The sequence below is a fragment of the Zootoca vivipara genome, chromosome 3 (genome assembly GCF_963506605.1).
Source record: "Zootoca vivipara chromosome 3, rZooViv1.1, whole genome shotgun sequence".
NCBI lineage: Eukaryota > Metazoa > Chordata > Lepidosauria > Squamata > Lacertidae > Zootoca > Zootoca vivipara.
In genome coordinates, this window is record NC_083278.1 from 99,716,277 (window position 1) to 99,737,657 (window position 21,381).

The 21,381-nt window shown below is 39.8% G+C and overlaps 1 protein-coding gene across 1 annotated transcript in view; it reads right to left on the minus strand.

Annotated features, from left to right (window-relative positions):
• Positions 1-21,381, minus strand: part of LRPPRC (leucine rich pentatricopeptide repeat containing) — a 113,764-nt gene that overhangs the window by 52,543 nt on the left and 39,840 nt on the right. Inside the window, exons 15-23 of the mRNA XM_035111198.2 lie at positions 16,443-16,470; positions 14,310-14,367; positions 13,061-13,167; positions 12,772-12,849; positions 12,392-12,445; positions 11,254-11,367; positions 9,308-9,438; positions 6,350-6,435; positions 4,611-4,818 (exon numbers count right to left, since the gene is read on the minus strand). Coding sequence (XP_034967089.2) covers positions 4,611-4,818; positions 6,350-6,435; positions 9,308-9,438; positions 11,254-11,367; positions 12,392-12,445; positions 12,772-12,849; positions 13,061-13,167; positions 14,310-14,367; positions 16,443-16,470 — 864 coding nt within the window. The remainder of the gene's footprint in view (positions 1-4,610; positions 4,819-6,349; positions 6,436-9,307; positions 9,439-11,253; positions 11,368-12,391; positions 12,446-12,771; positions 12,850-13,060; positions 13,168-14,309; positions 14,368-16,442; positions 16,471-21,381) is intronic.

A 21,381-nucleotide genomic window follows, 5' to 3' on the forward strand; every position in this document is an offset into this window, starting at 1 on the left:
CTCTCTATGTATATACCCAGTTCTGTAGAGTTTCTAACATTTTCTGCCGTGTATAATGTTTTAGAAACAGTTATGTCATTGTTGCGTCTTATGGGATTGACAGACAAAGCGCATGTAAAAATAAAACCAATAGACATTTTCCTACTTGCAATAAAGCAAAGGTTTAGCTGCAACTGAACTATGATAGCGTGTTTTGGTTGCCCCACAGAAATCTGTGGGAGCCACTGAGACTCCACTGAGTCTCCCCCGATCTCCACCCCATTTTGAGAACCAAAAACTGGCACGTATAATATACATGACTATCAAAATGTCATGTTAAGAGGAAAAAATTGGGAGAGAATGTATACCGCAGGAACCAGGGGTGTGTGTGAGAGACCTTATTTTCCCATATGGGTCTTGCTGGCGGGGGTGAGGCCTGCTCGTAACATGACTGCGAGATAGGCTTACTCCCAACTGCAACTTCATCCTAGTACTGTTTTCATCCCCCCCACCCCCGCCTGTGAGTAAATGACTGTCATCCACCCCCCCACCCCCCGTGGCAAGATCTTAGACTGCAGGCAAGAATTTGAGAAATCTGATGCTCTAACCCAGGCACCCCCAAACTTCGGCCCTCCAGATGTTTTGGACTACAATTCCCATCATCCCTGACCACTGGTCCTGTTAGCTAGGGATCATGGGTGTTGTAGGCCAAAACATCTGGAGGGCCAAAGTTTGGGGGTGTCTGCTCTAACCACATTTGTCCATACAGTGGTACCTCGACTTACGAATGACTCGACAACTGAATTTTTCGACTTACGAATGGGGGTAATGGCTGCGTGCTTACGAATGTCTCGTCATCCGGGGAAAAACCGTGGCGGTTTTAGATAGGGATTTTTTGACTTACGAATTTTTAGATAGGGTTACTTCGACTTACAAATTTTTCCGTTTCCAATGCATTCCTATGGGAAATCGCGTTTCCAATGGCGTTTTTCAACTTACGAATTTTTCGACTTACGAAGGTGCCTTCGGAATGGATTAAATTTGTAAGTCGAGGCACCACTGTACATTCACCACACAAAGATCAGGAGTAGAATATTTGTGGCAACTGTCTAATATAAAAAAAATGACCAGCATAACTGGGAATTGTTAGCTTGTAAAGCAATCTATAGCACCCTAAGAGTATTTTAAAACAAAATCCCATTTCAATATGTTAACAGTTTGCAATTTATATTTTCCAGTCATAGACTTGCCAGAATAGCTCTTCAAAACCTGAATTGTTGTCCATATTATTGCTGAGGAAACTAGTGCCAGCAGAGGACTATCATCCAACCAATTCTCCAAGCAACCCACATAATACCTGGAGTATTTTATTCTATTGCCTTCAAGGGATCAAATCTCCAAACTCCATCTAAATTGCCTTTGCTCTTAGATTCTGCTGGACTACTTTAGGCATCCCATCCAAATTACATTCCACTAAAGGGTCCCACTGACTGACATTGCATTAACTTCCAATGTCCTTGCTAGGATCATAGTTTGAGGCAGACAAAAAGTGTATGCAGAAGTTTTAAAAAAACAGTGGCACAATCACATAAAAATACAGCAAAATTGAAACATTCTATTTTGGCAAGGAAAGATCACTACTTCTCGCAGGACACTATACTATATGACACCTCTACATAATTGTTTTGGGTGGCGGTATCAGGGCCCAAGAGTAATTTAATGCTGGGGGCGTGCTACTGTGCCCTTGATCAAAATTCTCAAGAGATCTTGAGGAGAAGAATAAAACCAAGGAAGCCTCTACAATAGGAAATATTGTACTGGGTAACTTCAAGTACCTTCACACAAACCAGCTACATATGTGCTGGTCTGGACAAAGACGTAAAAGGTCAATATACCATTTAGGACTATGTCCTAGAACAGTTGGTCATCAAACCGACCAGAGATCCAGCAAACCTGGATCTAATCTTGAGGAGCACAAGGAACCTGAGTTGAGATGTAAGTACTGTCAAGCCTATTGGGAAAAGTGACCATAGTGCTAATAAACTAAACATACATTTAAATGGTCAATTGCCAAGAAAACTGCCCTGACTCTCACTGGATGAAGAACTCAAACTTGGACTTTGGTTTATGCCCAAATCTTTAATGCTGAAATCAGTATTGTTGTGTTTTTGTTTATGTATCCTGTGCTTTTATCTTGCCTTTTTATGCTGTGTGAACTGCCCTGAGATCTTCGGATGAAGGGTGATATACAAATTTTAATAATCACAATCATAGGCAAGGCAAGGGTTAAAGGCCACAGAAGGTGAATGGTAGTGCTTAATGCAAGCTAAGACATTAATCCAGCAAGCTACATGCCCCAACTTTCCTTTGATGAGCAAGGTGAGCACAACCTTCAGCATGGCAAATGGCAAGATTTCCAAGACTGGGCAAGCAATCAGGTTGTTGCTGTTGTTGGTTAAAATAATAGAATTGTAAATTGGAAGGAACCCTGAGGGTCATCAACTAAAGCATCCATGACAGATGGCCATCCAACCTCTGCTTAAAAACCTCCAATGAAGGAGAGTCCACAATGGCCCGACAGAGTCTGCTCCACTCTCTAACACAGGGGTCAGCAAACTTTTTCAGCCGTGGGCTGGTCCACTGTCCCTCAGACCTTGTGGGGGACCAGACTATGGTGTTTTTTTTTTTTTGGTGGGCGGAATGAACAAATTCCTATGCCCCACAAATAACCTAGAGATGCATTTTAAATAAAAGCACACATTCTAGTCATGGAAAAACACCAGGCAGGCCCCACAAATAACCCAGAGATGCATTTTAAATAAAAGGACACATTTTACTCATGTAAAAACATGCTGATTCCCGGGCCGTCCGTGGACTGGATTTAGAAGGTGATTGGGCCGGATCTGGGCCCCGGACCTTGGTTTGCCAACCCCATGGTCTAACAGCTCTTACTGTCAGAAAGTTCTTCCTGATGTTTAATTGGAATCTTGGAATTCCAATTCAATTTCTTGGAAATTGAATCAATTCGTTTGAGTCCTACCCTCCAGAGCAGGAGAAAACAAGCTTGCTCCCTCTTCCATATGTCAGCCCTTTAGATATTTGAAGGTGTCTATTGTATCTCCTCTCAGTCTCCAGTTTTCCTAGCTTCTTGTATCTTTATTTTAGATCTTGTGATTTATGTGGAAATTCTTCAGTTTGGTTGTGTATTTCTTCATGTTTTATTTCTTGTTTATGACTACTTTTATTATGTTACAGTTATGTATTTTTTCATGTTGTAAGCTGCCTTGAGCATGGTTTGAATGGTTTCTTATCCATTAAACCTATAAAAAGGACAAATTCTTACCCCACCAATATACTTAAGTGTGTCTTATAACCAAGCCCTCCTTTTCACATTAGACTAGTAACATGGGAGCTGCTGCAGCCGAACTCTCTTCCATGCTGCATACAAAGCAGGACCCTCTGACACCTCGGTTTTTACTGTTAATATGTTATTTGATTCCCTTTTGATCCTTACAGTATATTGGAGAGAAATACCTAGCATGAGAGCAAGTGAAACCAACTCACCGCATTCAGGATTCAATTTACACCATTTAACTACTGAATTAAATTTAGACAGGGACTAACCATTTCTTGAAATCTGCAGAATCATATTTGTACTCCTAATTAAGAATGCTACCAAGTTTAAGCCTAAAGTTCTTGGTGTTGGGTTTTGGGGGTTTTGGGAGTGACTTAGCAACATTTGTTTTGTGGTCCACCTGATTCTATACATCACTGGGATCCTAAGCATGCAACTCAAGTCCAACTCAAGGGCTTGTTGCTAAGTAGACAAGGCACAGGACTGCCCCCTAAAGGGCAGGGATACTATTGTGCCCACAAACCTGAAAATAATGCGCTTTCAGCAGCTACGTACAGGCTGAGGCTATACCAGCACAGGCCCTTTGCACTGCACTGCCACTAGCTCCTGGATTGTTATGGGCTCAGAAGGCTTCATCCCTAGATGCAGTCTAGACTGCAGCCTGACTAAAGGCTTCTAACACTTGGCAATCACTGCTGATACCCAACAGATTCTTGAGCAGCTTTCTGCTCTTTGACTCCCAACCAGCATGGCCAACTGTCAGGGATGAGGGAGCTGTAATTAGCAACATCTGGAAAAGCAGCAAAATGGGGAGGGCTGGTTTAGGAAGGTAACTGATTTCAGTCCGCCTGCTTCTGCTCAATTCTGGAAATGTGTTCCAATTTTGCTGGACTTGTCCCAGAGAACAAATTGCTTTTGCCCATTAAGCTTTTGAAATACACACACCAAAGTATAAATACATTTGTTTCTGACAATAAAATAATCAGGTTCAGAACTAAGGAAGGACAGGAAAAGGTGTTAGAGGGTACTAGGAACTGTGCTCCAAATACAGCATATTAGGAGTGTATGACAAGAAGCATGGTCCGTGATACTATGAAGCAGACAGGTTGCTGGATGACCAACTATACCCCCCCCCAAAAAAACAGCTGTCTGATACATCCCCATCCAGAGTACAAGAGCGGACCACTTCCAGTGGATCAGAGCAACTTTTAATTGTGAGCATAAAAGCCAAAGTACAATTGTTTCTTTAGTTAGATCCAGACTGCAACCAACTTACTTTTCAAGGTGAACACCAACGAGGGGAGAACACAGGTTTCCAGTAGGCTTTGCTAGACCCAGGGACACAATGGTCTCGAGTAGCCGATTCACCACTTCAATGTCATGACGCAGGGCAGCAGCATTAATAATGTGGAAAAAGGATGTGGCTGATATATATTGAATAGGGACATCCTTCTCTTTCATCTCCTTTAAAATGTTAATAGCATCTACAATGAACCACCACAAAAGACCCTTAGGTAATTTCATGTACAGAGAAAACAAACTGCTATTAAAACAGCATTTCAAAAAACCAGCAGGAATGTAAATTCTGGTGTATAATGCCAATTTCAAGTTAATTACTACTTGCATTTCTAAACGAGACTACAATTATGAATCCACAATAGCATGGTTTTATCATTTTGCTGCAACTTTGACTACAAATTACAGATAGGAACTGTGTGCCCACTCTGCACTACGTAACCCTGTAGAGTCTGCCCTATAGCAACAAGATCCTACTAAATGGATGCTTTTATCGTTCAGTGCTAACATCTGCTAAATCACACCATTGTTTCTTCAGCAGATGGCTTGTCACGAGGCCAGATAATAAAGATGTGTTTACACTGTATATACAGCCAGACTAATGGTCTGATACCGATAGGGCCTGTTTGCTGTGTCGATACTAATTAGCCAAGGAGAGCCAATGAAAGCTTTCTAAGAGAGTGCATGTTAAAACATTAGGTTCATTAAGCTTCATTAAGAAGGCAGAAACAAACATTTTGGTATATGGAATAAGTGCATTTTTTGTAATGTTCTTAATTATTGCACAGGCAAAATGTTTTGACCATTTTACATAAAAGCAGGGCTCATCTTTTGAAAGTGCCTGCTGCATGCAGCACGCTGTGTGCTTCAGAAAATCAACACAATGCCACCTTTTAATTGCACAGGTAGCCACAATCTGGTTTTATCATGTTTTGGGGTGAAATCTCACTCTAACAAACAATCCAAATCTATTATGAACACCCTTTCAATTAAAGGATTTGGAAATAAATTTTCTGTTTAATAGAACAAATGCCAATTATAGTTGGTTAGTCAGAAACAGACTGTTATTTCCACCCTCTAATTAATGGCGGTGATAACCTAGTGTATAAACTTCATCGATTACTAAATACATACCGTTTACACCCAAATGCATTAAATACATTTACAATTAAAGATCTGATTAATTTAACAATATTCTTCAGCTGTTGGTTATAAAATGTTACATTAATAATATATAAAAGACAAATTTAAGATCTTAATATTATAATACATTTATTAAAAAGTTAGAGGGTGGCTCTCCCCCCCCCCCCCCGAAGTGCTTAGACCCTTTACAAGGAGGTTATGTTTATAGGCTTTATGCTAAGACTTCAGACCTTCTTAAGCAAAAACAAAGCCATTAGTCTAGGCACATATGCAATTTGTGCCATAAGTCATGATCTTCAAACTCAATCCAAACAGCAATGCTAATAAAAACTAGCTGCAGAAATGCAAAAAGCACTGAGCTGTGCAAATGTAAATGACAAGCTTGCCAATCCATTAAAACTAATGGCCTGCACTGTCCAAGTATCTCTGGTTGAATTCACATGCAAATTTGTATGCAAAATGTTCAAGCACTTTGCAGGACATGATATACCATTAATATCAACTCATATTTTTATTCCGGTTGCAAGATACCTTCATTATATAGCAAAAATATACACTGTAAGAAAGAGCACTTACCTTCTACTCTGCCACATTTGCACAAAACTTTCACCAAGGCTAAGCACTTGCCCGCATCAAGAGCAACAGATGAATCTTTACGAGAGCTGGGGTATATAAAAAGAACTGCATCAACTCAATTTGTGCCAGAATATAATAATCTCACAGCGCAATCATGTAGATGTTTACTTAGAAATCAACCCCACTGAGTGCAATGGGGCTTAAAGGTAAAGGTACCCCTGACCGTTAGGTCCAGTCGCGAACAACTCTGGGGTTGCGGCGCTCATCTCTCTCTATAGGCCGAGGGAGCAGGCGTTTGTCCTCAGACAGCTTCCGGGTCATGTGGCCAGCATGACAAAGCTGCTTCTGGCGAACCAGAGCAGCACACGGAAACACCGTTTACCTTCCCACTGGAGCGGTACCTATTTATCTACTTGCACTTGACATGCTTTTGAACTGCTAGGTTGGCAGGAGCTGGGACCGAACAACAGGAGCTCACCCCGTCGCAGGGATTCCAACCACCAACCTTCTGATCGGCAGGCCCTAGGCTCTGTGGTTTAGACCACAGTGCCACCCACATCCCTGCAATGGGGCTTACTCCTGGCTAATTCAGTGTGCGATTAGGAAGTAAATTTATTTCTGGTATATCACGGAGGCATCGGCGCTATGAAAGGATGCGCTGCTTCTTGAAGACATTGGGTTGGAACCACAGTTACATGAGTGGAAGGCCTAGAATGTGGTGTGGGAGCCTGCAATGGGAAGAGGGTATCTGCGAAAATCAGGAGTTGCCCTTTCATGAGCAGAGCTCCAAAAACATCCAAAGACTTATTTATTCTCTCATTTATTCATTTAAAATGTTTTGCAGGATTTCCGGGTCTCAATCAAATAGGTAAACAAAAATATGAAGAAAGTAAATCTTGGGTGTGTTACCATCAACAAAAAAATAATAGGTTCGATTCAGATTAAGCAACTCTTTATTTTATTATATATATAAATTTTCATAAACTTTCATCTCATAAGAAAAATAATAATGGTGGTGTACAAAATATAATAACAAGGTAAATCCCATTGATGAAAATGGAAATTAAGGGTACACCATTTAGGCTATAATCCTATGGCCATGTACCCAGAAGTAAGCCTGAAAGGACTGATTGTCCAAATCTAAACCAATGTCAACCAGTCTTGAAATTTATCCCAAGGCTACCATTTAATACTGATTTTATCACCACCACCACCACCACCACCACCATAATCTAACAGACCACAACTTCCTCAGTTCACAAGGAATTATGGAAAGGGACCGTTGCTCTTATCTGAAAGATATTTCTACGTGGTGTTACAATGGATTCAACTGGGTTTGGCTTCCTCTACTGCTCAATCAGTAGGACCAGCCGAACCCAACTGAGTCCATTATACCACCATGGGAGAAACTATGTTTTTCCAAAGCAAATTACTTATTGGAATCAACTTGCTTTTGGCATAATGCAACATACCTATTAAACTACTCTGCACATCTTATAACTCATCGCCGTAGTCATAATTATGGTAAAAAAGGATGAAGGGCTGCTTCTGTAGCAGCAGGTGTCTTTTTATAATAAACTACGTACGATAGCACATTTTCAAGGGCTGCCAAATAGATCATCTTAAATAAATTGAAGGGCCAGTTCCTTCTTGGCAGATCTGGACTGATTCTTGCAGGTGAATCCATAAGAGAACACTGGACCTGTATAGACTGTCTAAGCCATTCATTTGTAGATAATCCGGTGAGCTGAACATAGCCTGAGCAAATGTACTCCGCAGGATCATCTATGAGCATATTGAATTAATAGAAGATCCCTTCTCTTGAAACATGGCCCAGGATTTGTTCAAGAACACAGAGCTATCTAGGAAACACCTGACTTATGCAACTTGGTAATATAAGGAAGTTGTTTCACAGCAGCTAAAAAGTCTTATTTGCACCTGAGGCCTTTCTTCAGATGAGATAGAGTTAACAAATATAGTTACAGAATTACACACACACTCTCTCTCACACACAAATATATCTATATATATCTACAGTATATACATCTATGGTATATATCTATATATATCACCTCTACTCATGTGCAACGTAAGCAGGGTTTTGGAACCTGTTTAAAAATGGGTTTTCAATTAAAGTTTAGGAATGTAAGTTCATTTTAGCAACAGGAGAACACACTGAACCTGCAGAACCTGCACGTATATGTGTGAAACAGAAATATACAGAGAGAGAGAGAGAGAGAGAGAGAGAGAGAGAGAGAGAGAGAGAGAGAGAGAGAGAGAGATTCACACATGACCGGGCATTGGGAAAATGACTGACTATCCTGCAGCTCACTGTCAGTTGCGAAACTCTCATCAACACTGGTCCAACATCATGCCAAAAGACCAGAAAGAAGCTCCTAAATATGCGAGTGTGTGTGTCTGTTCTCAAATTTACCTTAACATTAAAATTAAAGAAATAAAACTAAGAGACAAGAGGAGGAAAAAATGGGGATCTGCAAAGTACTTTGCTAACAAACCACGCATTACAGGTATTGGCTGGGAGCTAATTTTCACAACCAAGATATTATCTCTGGAAACAGAGACTTGAAAAGGAAATGTTTGCAGATAGGTATTAGAAGCATAATGTCACTTACAAGCGCTGTAACCCGCTATACTGCAGCTACATTACCCAGCTCAGAAACCAAATCTGAATGCCAAGGTAGCTGCTAAGAGCTTATCATAAATTGATTTATTAAAATACAACATAGAGCACCACTAATAAACATGTGATTATATAATCATGACAACTTGTTACAACCAATCTCGAATTTCAGCAAAATATTTTTATCAGGGGAAAAGCTAATTAAAAATGTATGAGGGTTGGAGTTTTTTTTTTTTTAATATTCAACCTACTTAATTCAATAAGGTCTGTGCATCAGCATAAATCTCTTTGACATCTTTCAGGGCCGGTGTACTTACAGTTCTTCTTTAAGGTTCATTGCCTCCTCTGCATTATCATGTCGACAGCACAAATGTATTAAGGCTGCATAGCCACCAACAGACATGTCCACTTCGTATTTGGCTTTCACTTCAAGGGCTTTCTGCATATTCTAGGAGGAGCATTAAGGAAAAGATATGAACTAAAAGAGAAAAGTCCACATGACATTTTGCATTCCAGGGCTTTGCTGCGAAACCACATTTGTCTATGTATGCATAGCCTGCGTGCTGATTGTTAAAAGTTCACGTGCTTTACATCTGCAAAAATTACAGTTATTTTAGCAAGTGACCTGAACTTGTCCAATCGAAACCTTTTGTTTGAGGAGCGGTTTATATGCTTTAGTGGACATCTCAGGTAGGCACATAATTACTATTGTGATTTCTTGCTTGAATATATGTTAGCATTCGTATTCGGTTGGAAGTTTTATTTTAACCGTGGGCAAAAGCAGGAACAAAGTGTCCAACTTTTAAAACCAAATAAGCATTCCCATATCCTTTTTTAAGGCAGCTGCTTGGCTACATCTTGAACATATGCTTATGAACAGAGGTCATGTCAAAAGCTTCCCCTGTCACTCTTCTTATATCGAGTAACAAAATGAAGCGAAACCTCTTCATGGCCTAAATTTCTGCCATTATAGAATACAAGCTATAAGGTTAACCATATTCCAGTTTGCTGTATAATAATGGGCATTATGGCACAGGCACACAAACAAGAAATTGGACCAGAGTCTTGGAATACACAGCAAATTGCAGACCTACACAAAATATGAACTATAGCTGGATGCCTGCTGATGAAGGCAAGAGCCTCTTTATCTCAGAAAGCTTTTCTCCAGCAGGAAAATGGAATTTCAATCCCCGCATTAACCACCTTGTAATATTTGACTTGCAAATGACTATTGCATGTATCAGTTGCTTGACAATCTAGATGCAAGAGACCAGAGCCATGGCTTGAAAGGACATTTGGCATGTATGATAAACCTATCACAGCTGTTACCATCATTCACTTTGCAGATTACCATTAAAAGACCAGAGTAATCCCAAAACATGCCATTCAAGAGGTAACTGAAATGAGTTGACTTTTTGGGGGGCTTTAATTGCTTTTTTGTACTTTGATATGATTTACAAGGGCCAAAACCAGAACCCTCGAAACATTATTCTCCCTTGCACTAAACCCCCACCTGAAATGAAGCCTAAGTACATGCAATTACATTCGCAACCCTTCATCTCTGGTTATCTTCACTTGCCTCTCTCTGTCTCCCTCCCACTTTACATCCCCCTGCCTTCACTTAAGATTTCAAACTCCTTGGAGCCGGGATTTGTCTTTTACTTAGTAAACATTTCCAGAGGGGTGGGCATCTTAGCAGGAAAGGGTCTTACAACACCTTAAAGACAAACCAATGTCAGAAATTGAGGAGGTGGGAGAGAGAGGGCATTCTCTGCAGCAGCTCCTAGGTTGTGGCATTTTCCGACCTTAAGACACCTGAGATATGTGTTTTCAGGACCACCGCCCCTAATTTTGTGACTGCAATTTGTATTAACTGTTCGTAATGTTAAATTTAAAACTGCTGAATCCCTACCCTGGGGAATACTGGTGAAAGGCGGGTAATCATTTTAGTAAATAACATTACCCTCCTCAATAACAACATGTCTTAAGCTTTTGTGGGCGAGATCCACCTTCATCAGATGCATGTCATGAAGTGGGCTCTTGTCTATGAAAGCATATGTCTCAAACGTTAAGATGTCACAAGGCTCCTCCTTGTTCTTTCACTTAGATTACTCTGTATACTACTACTACTACTACTACTACTACTACTACTACTACCACCACCATTCTGGTTCACTGCCACGTACATTGATGGGTGTTCTATAGATAAGAGTCACTGTCACTGAATGCTGCAAATTAAACACACAACTATTTCAAAAGTTACCTCTTCTGCACACAAAGCAAATATAAGCTGCTTCAAAACATCTCCAATAGGCTGGTTCTCAGCTTTTAGTTGTTTCAGTTTCTCCTCCAATTCAGACACTCGAAGTGCAGGGAACTATGGCAAGAGAATAAGATGTTTACTAAACAAAACATCCCTGAAAACCACTTGAATTAAGAGAGAAAACATTCAGACATGTGCCAGCAAGAACATAAATTCTCTGCAACTGTTCAAGTCATAGCAAAAATGCATGACAGTTCCTTTATATTTTCAGTTTGCATACACTATAGAGGAGGACAACTTAACACCAAATTTGCTGTGGTGCGTCTTCCCTCACTCAGCACGAGCATGTGCAATTGCTTTGAGCTTTAAGTGCTTTTACCACAGAACCATTAAGGCAAATAAAAAAATTCCTTCAGTAGCACCTTAAAGACCAACTAAGTTTTTATTTTGGTATGAGCTTTCGTGTGCATGCACACTTCTTCAGATACCTGAAGAAGTTATCTTCTTCAGTTATCTGAAGAAGTGTGCATGCACACGAAAGCTCATACCAAAATAAAAACTTAGTTGGTCTTTAAGGTGCTACTGAAGGAATTTTTTTATTTTTACTTCGATCCAGACCAACACGGCTACCTACCTGTAACCAGAATTAAGGCAAATGTTTGTGATTATTCCTAGGGCATGCATTGCCCAGAACCTAAAAAAAAAGGGGGGGGTTCACCATCGAGTGCAGATGCCACATCCATTTGCCCCACCCTGGTGTACAGGATTTCACATGCACTTTTGATGCAAGTGAGGCCAGGCAGGGTTTTTTGCAACTTGCCCTTCCCTTTCCAAAATGGCAAAAATATAGGCTCGTAACCGTCCATGAGTTCCTCTCTTTTCTATATGGGGAAACTGAGTCACAGCAGCTGTCTCAGGTGTTCGAGCCAGTTTCTGGGAAGGCCAAATATGCAGACGACATATCCAAACTAACAGACACATTATGCTTCTACTGTTATTAACACTGAAGCTAATTCCACGAAAAGACTGAAATGTCAGCTTCACAAGAGAACAGAATACCTTGGAAGCAAAGTATCCTTTTTGTATACATAAATTATTTGATTACTAACAAATAAACCTAGATAGCCAGCCTACTTACTTTTGATATTTCTCCAGGCAACAATGTGTCTCTATCAGTCAACATAACTACATCCTAAAAGATAATATATATAGTGTAAGAAAATGTATGAAATATATGACAAATAGAACTGAACAAGATCCCATTTCAGCAATATCATGAAGCATGCTGTTAAGCCATAGAAAAGAGTCTCTCTGTCCCTATTTATCCTCATAGTTAGAGCTTTAAAATTGTCTGTCCAAAACACAAATGCTTCCAAATTAAATAAAAAGGAGATCAATATGCTATTTTAAAAATCAGAAACAGTTCCTTTTAAATGTTGTTTCTCTCTAAACAGATCCATGGGGAGTACAGACACATGTTTTATATTGAAAGACAACATTTAATTTACCACTACAGACCTTAATTAATTCAGGAACGTGGCGGCTGTCCAGTAGGTTGCGAATACCTCTAAAGATGTTGGGAGGGATTACTATATTCTGTACCAAGAGGTGGAGAAAATTACATGAGTTTTAAAAACACAACCAAACTGAGATAATTTCTGTTAGACAAATTTCAGACATAATTTAAGTCTCCAGCACTCGCATGTCATTGAGAAGTGGTCTGGTTGTACTTAAAAGCTGCAATTTCAAATCTAATAGATACATGTCAGGCAGGACAGGCATTATGTAGCAAAAAATGAAATGGTACCATCTTCTTCAGCTGATGGAAGTATTGTCTCAACCGCTCCTCCTTGGCCTGTACCTCTGAGTCACTCATGCTGTCAATCAAGCTATAAAGAAAATAGCCAACAGCTTCTGCAGGGGGGAGGAACACAAGAGAAAGCATTCCACTAAAATTACTGACACTGTCATGTTATCAAGATTAATTTATAAGAAATCATTTTGGTGTGAGATGTCACCCTGATGAGAGGCTCCAAAATGGCAACAATGATCACTGAGGCATAGAGATTATGTGGTTTGGGAGCACATATCTAACTGGTGAGTGAAAGGAATATTAATTATTTTCAAACCCGGTGACAGCTTTTCAGTACAGAATCTATCTTCAATCTATTTTTTCTCACTGCTGTGTGACAGAAGCAGTACTGCCCAAGGCCTCTCCCCCACTTTCCTGCCCACTACCCCAAAATAGTTGCCATAAATATTTTGTCATTTATTCAAAAGGAAATAAAGAGCTTCCTAAAGCATCGCATACACAGCACTGTATATTTCACATTATTTACCACGCTTTCTGCAGCCTAGCAAGCGAACGTGAATACAATAAGGAGTATTAAATGATTTTTAACAACCAGATCGAATAATCCTGTGGAGAGCTGCTTATTAGCCAATGAAAATCAAGATTAACAAAAGATGCTACATAGTGAACAGCACTAATTTTCTTTGGCACTCAAGCATAAAATGTATAGGAGCATCAGGAAGAACTAATGAGCTTTTGATAAGACATCTACTAGTGACATGTACTGCATTCTTTTATTATTATTTATTAAGAGTGTTCAGCAGGTCTTAAGTCACTTTATTCAAGATACTAAGTGGCATTTTGCTTTTTGATATGACAGAAAGCAATTAAAATGCTATTTTAATAGTTTTATGTTTTGTTTCGTTTTAATAGCTTTCTGCAACACTTGGTTGTAGTTGTAAAACATTTATTTAAGGGATCTGATTATGTTATCAGTGTTGCAAACCTTATTTAACACATGTGCACTCTATGAATGGAGAACATTTTAATTAAAGAAAGAAAAGGGGGGGAAACCCCCCCCCAATCTCATGGATTCCATAAAATATACTGTGATCATCTGGATAAAGATTTTACCCAACATGTTTTCCAAATTTCACTTTCAAAAAGAAGTAATCAGTGTTTATGGTTGTAATCCCTCAAGCCCATCATTACACAGAAGAACGGATTTGTGGATAAGTTACAATCATAGAAATTGAAACTCTACCAGTTGGTCCCGGAGGCGTCTGGCAATAACGTCCATCCTTGTACAAGAGTTCTGTTATCTGGTAAGACAGAATAATCGTACATTGCAGCCGAGAAGAAGAAGCAAGGGCAAATAGTATCTGAAATTGAATTCTACAAATAATAAAGCATCTCTCCACTAAGCTATTATTCTATGCCACATCATAGCAATTCGCTCTTTAAAAAGGAAGACTTTTTGTGTGTGTAAATATGGTATTTAAAATCAACACCAACAGCATGTATGCTGCACACCAAAATGTATATTGGAAGTTGGGGGGGGGGGGCGGAGAGAGAAAGAAAGGAAGTCTTTCAATGATTCTGTTCCTAGTGTCTTAAGCCACAATAGAAAGTATTGCTTAAAGCAATCATTAAACACGGTCACTTTCAGGTGTTAAAATTAAGAGTCTTTATAGTTTCTCAACAGTTTTTACATATTTGTAAATAATAATAAAAATCCACATTTTTAATTAGTACATAACGCCGACACCAGCAAAGTGGCCCACTTCTTTAAACAAGGCAAAAAATATATCTTACGGGTTATAGCCAGTTAAGTTTTACTTAGAGTAAGCCCACTGAAATTAAGGGATCTAAGTTGGCCATGGCCATTCATTCAACTGGGTCTACTCTGAGTAGGACCAACACTCGATACAACCCTAAGTCTGCAATCTTAAACACATTTACAGGGAAGTAAGCCTAGTTGAAAACAGTAAAACTGACCTCCAAGTAAACAGGAATAGGACTGCATGGCACACTTGGAATGCAAAACTGAAGATGTTTACTACATCCAGACTTTGATCTGATTTTCCTATGGCTAACTTATTTGACAGTTTGGCATGTGAAGCAACAGAATGAATTGTGTTTCTTCCCCAATATTAATTAGCTCCTAAAACACCTCCCACACTCTCCTGAAGGGTCCCCACGCGCCCACAGGAGCAGATTTTAGAGGCACAGGGGGGACAGAGGTTAAATTAGTAAAAAGCCCCCCCCCCATGGAAATCTCCTAAATAAAAGCCTTCTGCCAGCACAAAGGGCACCAGAGAGCACAACATTCTTTCTGTAGCTCTGACCCACTTCTGAGTTTAGTATAAACTTTGCCTCAGCAAACACCACATCTGGAGCTGTACTAGCAGCCTGATTTGCAAAACTTCATACAGGCAAGAAAACTCCGGTGGTATTTCCTATTTAAACAGGAAGGTGTAGATTGTCAAGATGCAGAAGACAGAAAGAAAAGGCTCTTTTGAAAAATAAGCCCTACTTCTACATCCAAGAGGAATAAATAGAAGAAAAACAACTAAGCTATGCTGTGCCCCATGTAGTGTTTTGCTGAAACATGGATCCAAAAACTCATTTTAGAGCAATCTTCCTATCACTTCATTATCTTTCAGGGAACTTGCAGCCTTCTAGAAGCTGCTAGACCACAATTCCCAGTATCCCTGTCCACTGCCCATACTGGCTAGGCTTGATGGGAACCGTACTCCAGGAACATCAAGGAGCCACAGGTTCTCCAACAACTTTAAACAGGGTGTAGGAAAATGCTGTGCAAGAAGGAGCCTTGGTTATTTTGTAAATGACTTCCTCAATTGTTTGGTTCACTTCCATACTGCTTATTCTCTGAATTTTAAACTGGTGACATATAGAGATGTAAGGCGCTTTTGGTTTTCCCCTCGAGCCTAACAAATGGGTTCAGTCTTCTTCCCCACCCCAATCCTCATCTCTTTCGCACATAATTATTAAATTTGCAAGAAGTTACTTTGGCAGAGAGCCCAACTTTGAAACAACCCTGCAGTCCCTTACCACTGTCCAAGTTTCTGCCCAAGTTTTTTTTATCAACAAACTTCATCCAAAGCCAAGCATGTCTTAAATCCAATTAGATATGGGGAAGTGAAGGTGGCTGGGAGTTAAGCACGTGCCTAAATCTCCCCACTGAGTTAAATCAGAATTAGCTTAGGTTGAATCATGCCCTAAATTTAAAATGCACCGGACAAGATACAACACTCTCCAAATAAGTTACTGTCAAGACTGTGAGCATGCAACTTCCTGTTACTTATACTTCCGTAATATTCTGTACCCAAAACATTTCAAGCAGCTCTACTTTATTTCAGTTTCACCGTCTTACCTCGCTCCAGAGATCTACATCAAAGGACCTGTAGAGGGCAGCAGAGGATAATTAATCGAAGGCCAGAAATATTTGTTTAATTTAGCTATTTCTTTAAGAGAAAAAATTACAGCTAAGCACATGCAGATTTGTTTGGGTAAAAGGTATTAAAAATAAATTAATGATTTAACATTTTGTCACGTTTATTTTTGAAAAATGATTTGACGTTGTATATAAATTGCCACAGAAAAGGAGGGTTATGTTAGAATCCATTGTTTCAATGTGTTTCAACCAGTTTCTTGCTCGCATTTACATGGGGGAGCCTGGAAACAAAAATATCAATGTGAATGTAAATGTCCATTCAGCAGAAAATTAAGGTTCCTCAGACCTTCTGGTATCTACTTCAGATGATTTTTGAGAGGGTTAACCACAACAGTAATTTGCAGCTTGTACATGAATAGTTTGCTGGTGACATGAAAAACGTACTTTCCAACATGCTTAGTCCATTTCCTTAAAAGTACTGCTGAAAGCGCTTATTAATCTGCATGATTAATCTGTTAATGTGTGATTAACCATTCAACTCATTATCACACATTAAACGTAAATGCATTAATCAGTTTTCAACTGTCCCCACTGTTAAAGGTTCGGGGTTGTAACCTATCTGCATATCTAAATTCAGGCAGCATTTTCAAATTAAGTAAAGTCATACACTTGTATTATTTAATATCAACAATTACCTTCATACTCTCCAAAATACAGTAGTGAGCTACTGTAACATATATCTCCTCTCCAGACTGCCAGGTTGAAAGAGGATTGCATAATTTCATTTTTATCTGCTTTTATATATATAAAAAAATCTTGGCAGTTTTGTGAAATACCTGTCACAGTCTCTCATGAAACACAGTCCTTGAGAAGAGACAAGACCTCACCATATATGAGATGCTCCCTCACAAGCAGAAAAAGAGGTATGCAAGGATACTTAATTTTATTTGCTAAAGACTGCTGATTTTAAAACCTTAATTGTTTGGAATCCTAAACAAAAAATTCCAGCAGGACATACAAGTCCACAGAAACTGAATCTGAAAAATGAAGGAAGATGTTCCCAGTTTAAATAACCAGAACGACACTGCAATATTTACTGCGTAGTGTGAAATTGCTGGTCCACAGCTACAGATTAAAAACACTGCCCTGGATTAGGAACAGTGCACTGGAAGCAAATGCAGACGGATTCTAGCTGTTCTTGGAAATCGGTAGGTTAAAATCATGACTCTCTTTATCAGTGTAGGAACTGCCTTGTTGACCAAACAAATCTGAGTAGTTGAATGTTCTGTTTCCAACACTGATCAGCCAGACACCTGAAGTTCTCAAACAAGCCATAACAGGAAAAGTCCTGCCTCCACACCTCACTCTGCTGACAATATCCAGCCATCAATATCAAAACATAAAAATGTTGCATTGGTGTCAGATGGACTTCCCAAAAAGCATTTGGTTGGCCACTGTGTGAACATAATGCTTGACTAGATAGATCTTTGGTCTAGTTCAGCAGTACTATTCTTTTTATTCTTTATTTAATATTTTTATTTATTTTTAATTCCAGTTAACAAACATACCCAAACAACAGCAGGATTATTCTTAAATTCAGATGCTACTAGACCTGTTCTTCATGAATCTGCCCAACCCTTAGGTCCATCCAACCTAGTGGCCATCAGTGAGACTCAGCTATGACCAGGAACTTCCCAGTTCAACTCTGGTCTCTGCCATGTGGCCTTAGGCATACCCCCTGTCTTGCAACTTCAAGTTCCCCCATCTGCAATATGGGGATAATAATACTGACAGGGCTGTTGAAGGAAATACAACTATAGAGCACGCATGACACTCTTCTGGAAATGAACTCTACAAATTAATTGTGCTTTGTGCAGAGAAGCACTTTGTTTTTTGTCTACTGATGGGACATACATCCATATCTCACTCTCTAATTCCTAACTAAAAACTGATACTGAATTGAGTGTTGATATGGCTGTGGGTAAAACTAATCCAGCTTCTCCTTGATTAATTACAAACTGGCGGATTCACTGAAATGTGTACCCATCCTGGCTTAATCTGCCAGACCTTTCACCTTGCATTATTTATTGGTAATGGAGTAGAGTAAAGAAGTCTCTATGTCTATTCTAGGGTGGCATTCCTGTCCAAGATATGACAGGCACCCACAGTCTGCACAGCTGAAGACATTTTTGCTCCAGCAAGTTTTCCCAGCTGGATAAATGGGTTTTTAGCATGTGTGAATGCAGCAGACTCAGAGGGTGAGAGAGTCCCATGAATGAGCTCACCCTACATTGTCTTTAAATGCTTGGCGGGGGGCGGAGGGGCATGTTAGCTATAGAGAGACATCTTCAAAGCTTCTGTTGAGTTATAAGTCTTGCTCATGGGCCTTGGCCTCTTGACTTTTGCTTGTGCTGCTGAGCCTGTACTGCTATTAGCCTGAATAAACATATTTTCCTTACTTTCAAGAGGGCTCTTGCCCTCTGCTGTACATTGTAAAGGTCTTTTGGCTATACACAATAAATTGACTGATACTCAGTAATGAGAGAAGCTCCCAAAAACGCCACATACTTTCAAGTAAGAGTTGCTGCCGGTGTGTTTTGAGGTGGGGGCCTGACAACCGTGAACTGTCACCAACGTTTGCCTTTCAAAGGGTGAGTATGCTCACCAAACCATAATTATCTACACTCAACTATAGCTACACATAAAGCCTGAATTAATAGCAAACTGGTTAGCAAACCAAAATGGCAGATCATGGCTTATGCTAACCGTGGATTGAGTAATATTGAATTTGAAAAACGTAAGTTACAACCATCCTACCCAAAGTTCCCTTTCCTGGAGGGTTATGCTGCTTTACTTCATGAGAAACTGACCAGAAGCCTAGTACTTGCACTGTTTGCCTCTTCACCTCCCACCTCCTTGGAGGGTGAACGAAACAGGAGTTCAGTAGCAGAAAGGCCGTGTTGTTCTCCGGGAAACACATAAAGAGGCCAGGATGGAGGTTCTCTTTCAAGAAAAGCAAGCATATGGCCTGGGCACTGCACTGATGGTGGCCAATGAGCACTGGAATACACTCTGAACTGCCAGAGGTAAAGAGTTATGCAAGCATCCAAGGAAGCAGACACTTTCATATGTGCATGGCTAGCTGTACTTGTCACTTCTCCAATGTTTATCCCTCTGAGTTGTGACGTTCTGAATTTACAAAACATCTCTCAAAATCTTCCAAGATTATTCTTGGAATGGGGAGGTGTCTTGAAAAAGCCCTATGTCACTGAAACACGTACACAAGGTCTGAAATTTTAATGGACCTATTTTAAAAACCTAAAGCAGTCTATGGTTGCTGCGCTTATTTAACATTTTAAGGCATTGTTCAACAAAACAGCTGATTTCTCTCCATCAGAAAGGGGGTGTCAGGAAATATTGTGCTATGGTGGCTTTTCAGAATTTCTCCCTTTTTCTTCCTGTCCCATCCTAACTGCTTTATTCAATACAGATTCTGAACAGGATTGTTCATGCATGATGATCTGAAAACGTATATGACAGAGGGGGCGGGTATAACTTAAGCATTTTGATCTCAAGTAGAGGTAGGGCCTTTCAGATGTTGCCAAACTCCAACTTCCATCAGCTACAGCCTGTCCAGCAGTCTGGGATGATTCAAACTATAGTTCAACAATACCTCAAGGTCCACAGAAAGGCACAACTGGTCTGATATGGATCTTAAGTATTGGCCGAATACTTCACCAATCATAGTGAACACATTTTTAGGCCCTGAAAACAGATGGAATTACCATATAAAAGGTACCATAAGATCTAAATCTGCTAACTTTGGCCAGAGAAAGAAATTTCAGAAATGAACAAACCTAATAGCACAAAATGCATTTCTAATGCTATAGTAAATAATTGTCTCCCGTGATTTTCAAAAATCTCCTTTTACATACTGAACTAGCATGACGAGAAGATGATTTAGGGTGTTGTTGTTTAGCATGTGGAATAACTTGCGCTCTGATATTGTAACAGTCCAACAACACAGCCTGACGACACATGACTGTGAATCATGAAGCTGGGCTTTGTCTAAATAACATAACACCTACTATGAGCATGGATTAAGTAAAAACTGGACAACAACAACAATTTGTTTATACCCCGTCTTTTGCCTGATGGGACTCAAGGCAGCTTATATATAAAAATGAGAACCACTAAAAACACAGAAAAACAAATTAAAAAACAACTGAACATTGTCAGAAGTACAACTATGTACATAAAATAAATTAAAACCATACAAATAATTGCAATAAGCACAGCACGGCACCAGCCCTTTCTTTAATAGCAGTCAGTTCTCAAAGGTCTTCACCTACCAGTGGAAGGACCACAAGGAGAAAGCCAGTCTAGCTTTTCTAGGAAGAGAGGTCCAAAAATTGGGAGGAGCCATTGAGCAGGCCCTTCTGCACAAGTATTGTATGACAGGTGGTGTGGTAGTACAGTACACTGGCTATAAGAATGAGCCATAATGAGGAAGGCTGCAGGCCAGATTCAGTTTCTGGGTTCTATTAGCAGAAGCCAGTGCAATGACACCCACTAGGGCAATGGGGCATCCCCTCCTTTACTCCCTCAAATCCTCCCTGGAGGACCGGGAGAAACCCCTGAACAGCACGGAGGGGGAGACAAGAGATTATTAGCGCTATACTGAATTTTGCAATTTCATTGGGTACCCTTAGGCAAGCACAGCCTTAGTGCTTCATCTGAGATTGTCATACCCATTTACTTTCAGGGTTGATGCCATTATGGCAACAACTTGCACAAAACACTTTGAAAACTGAATGCACTATATAAATGATAACTATTACAATTACATAATCACGCATTAAGCTTTCGATTCACAGAACCAAAAATAATTATGCTATAGCCAGTGATTGCATAGGTT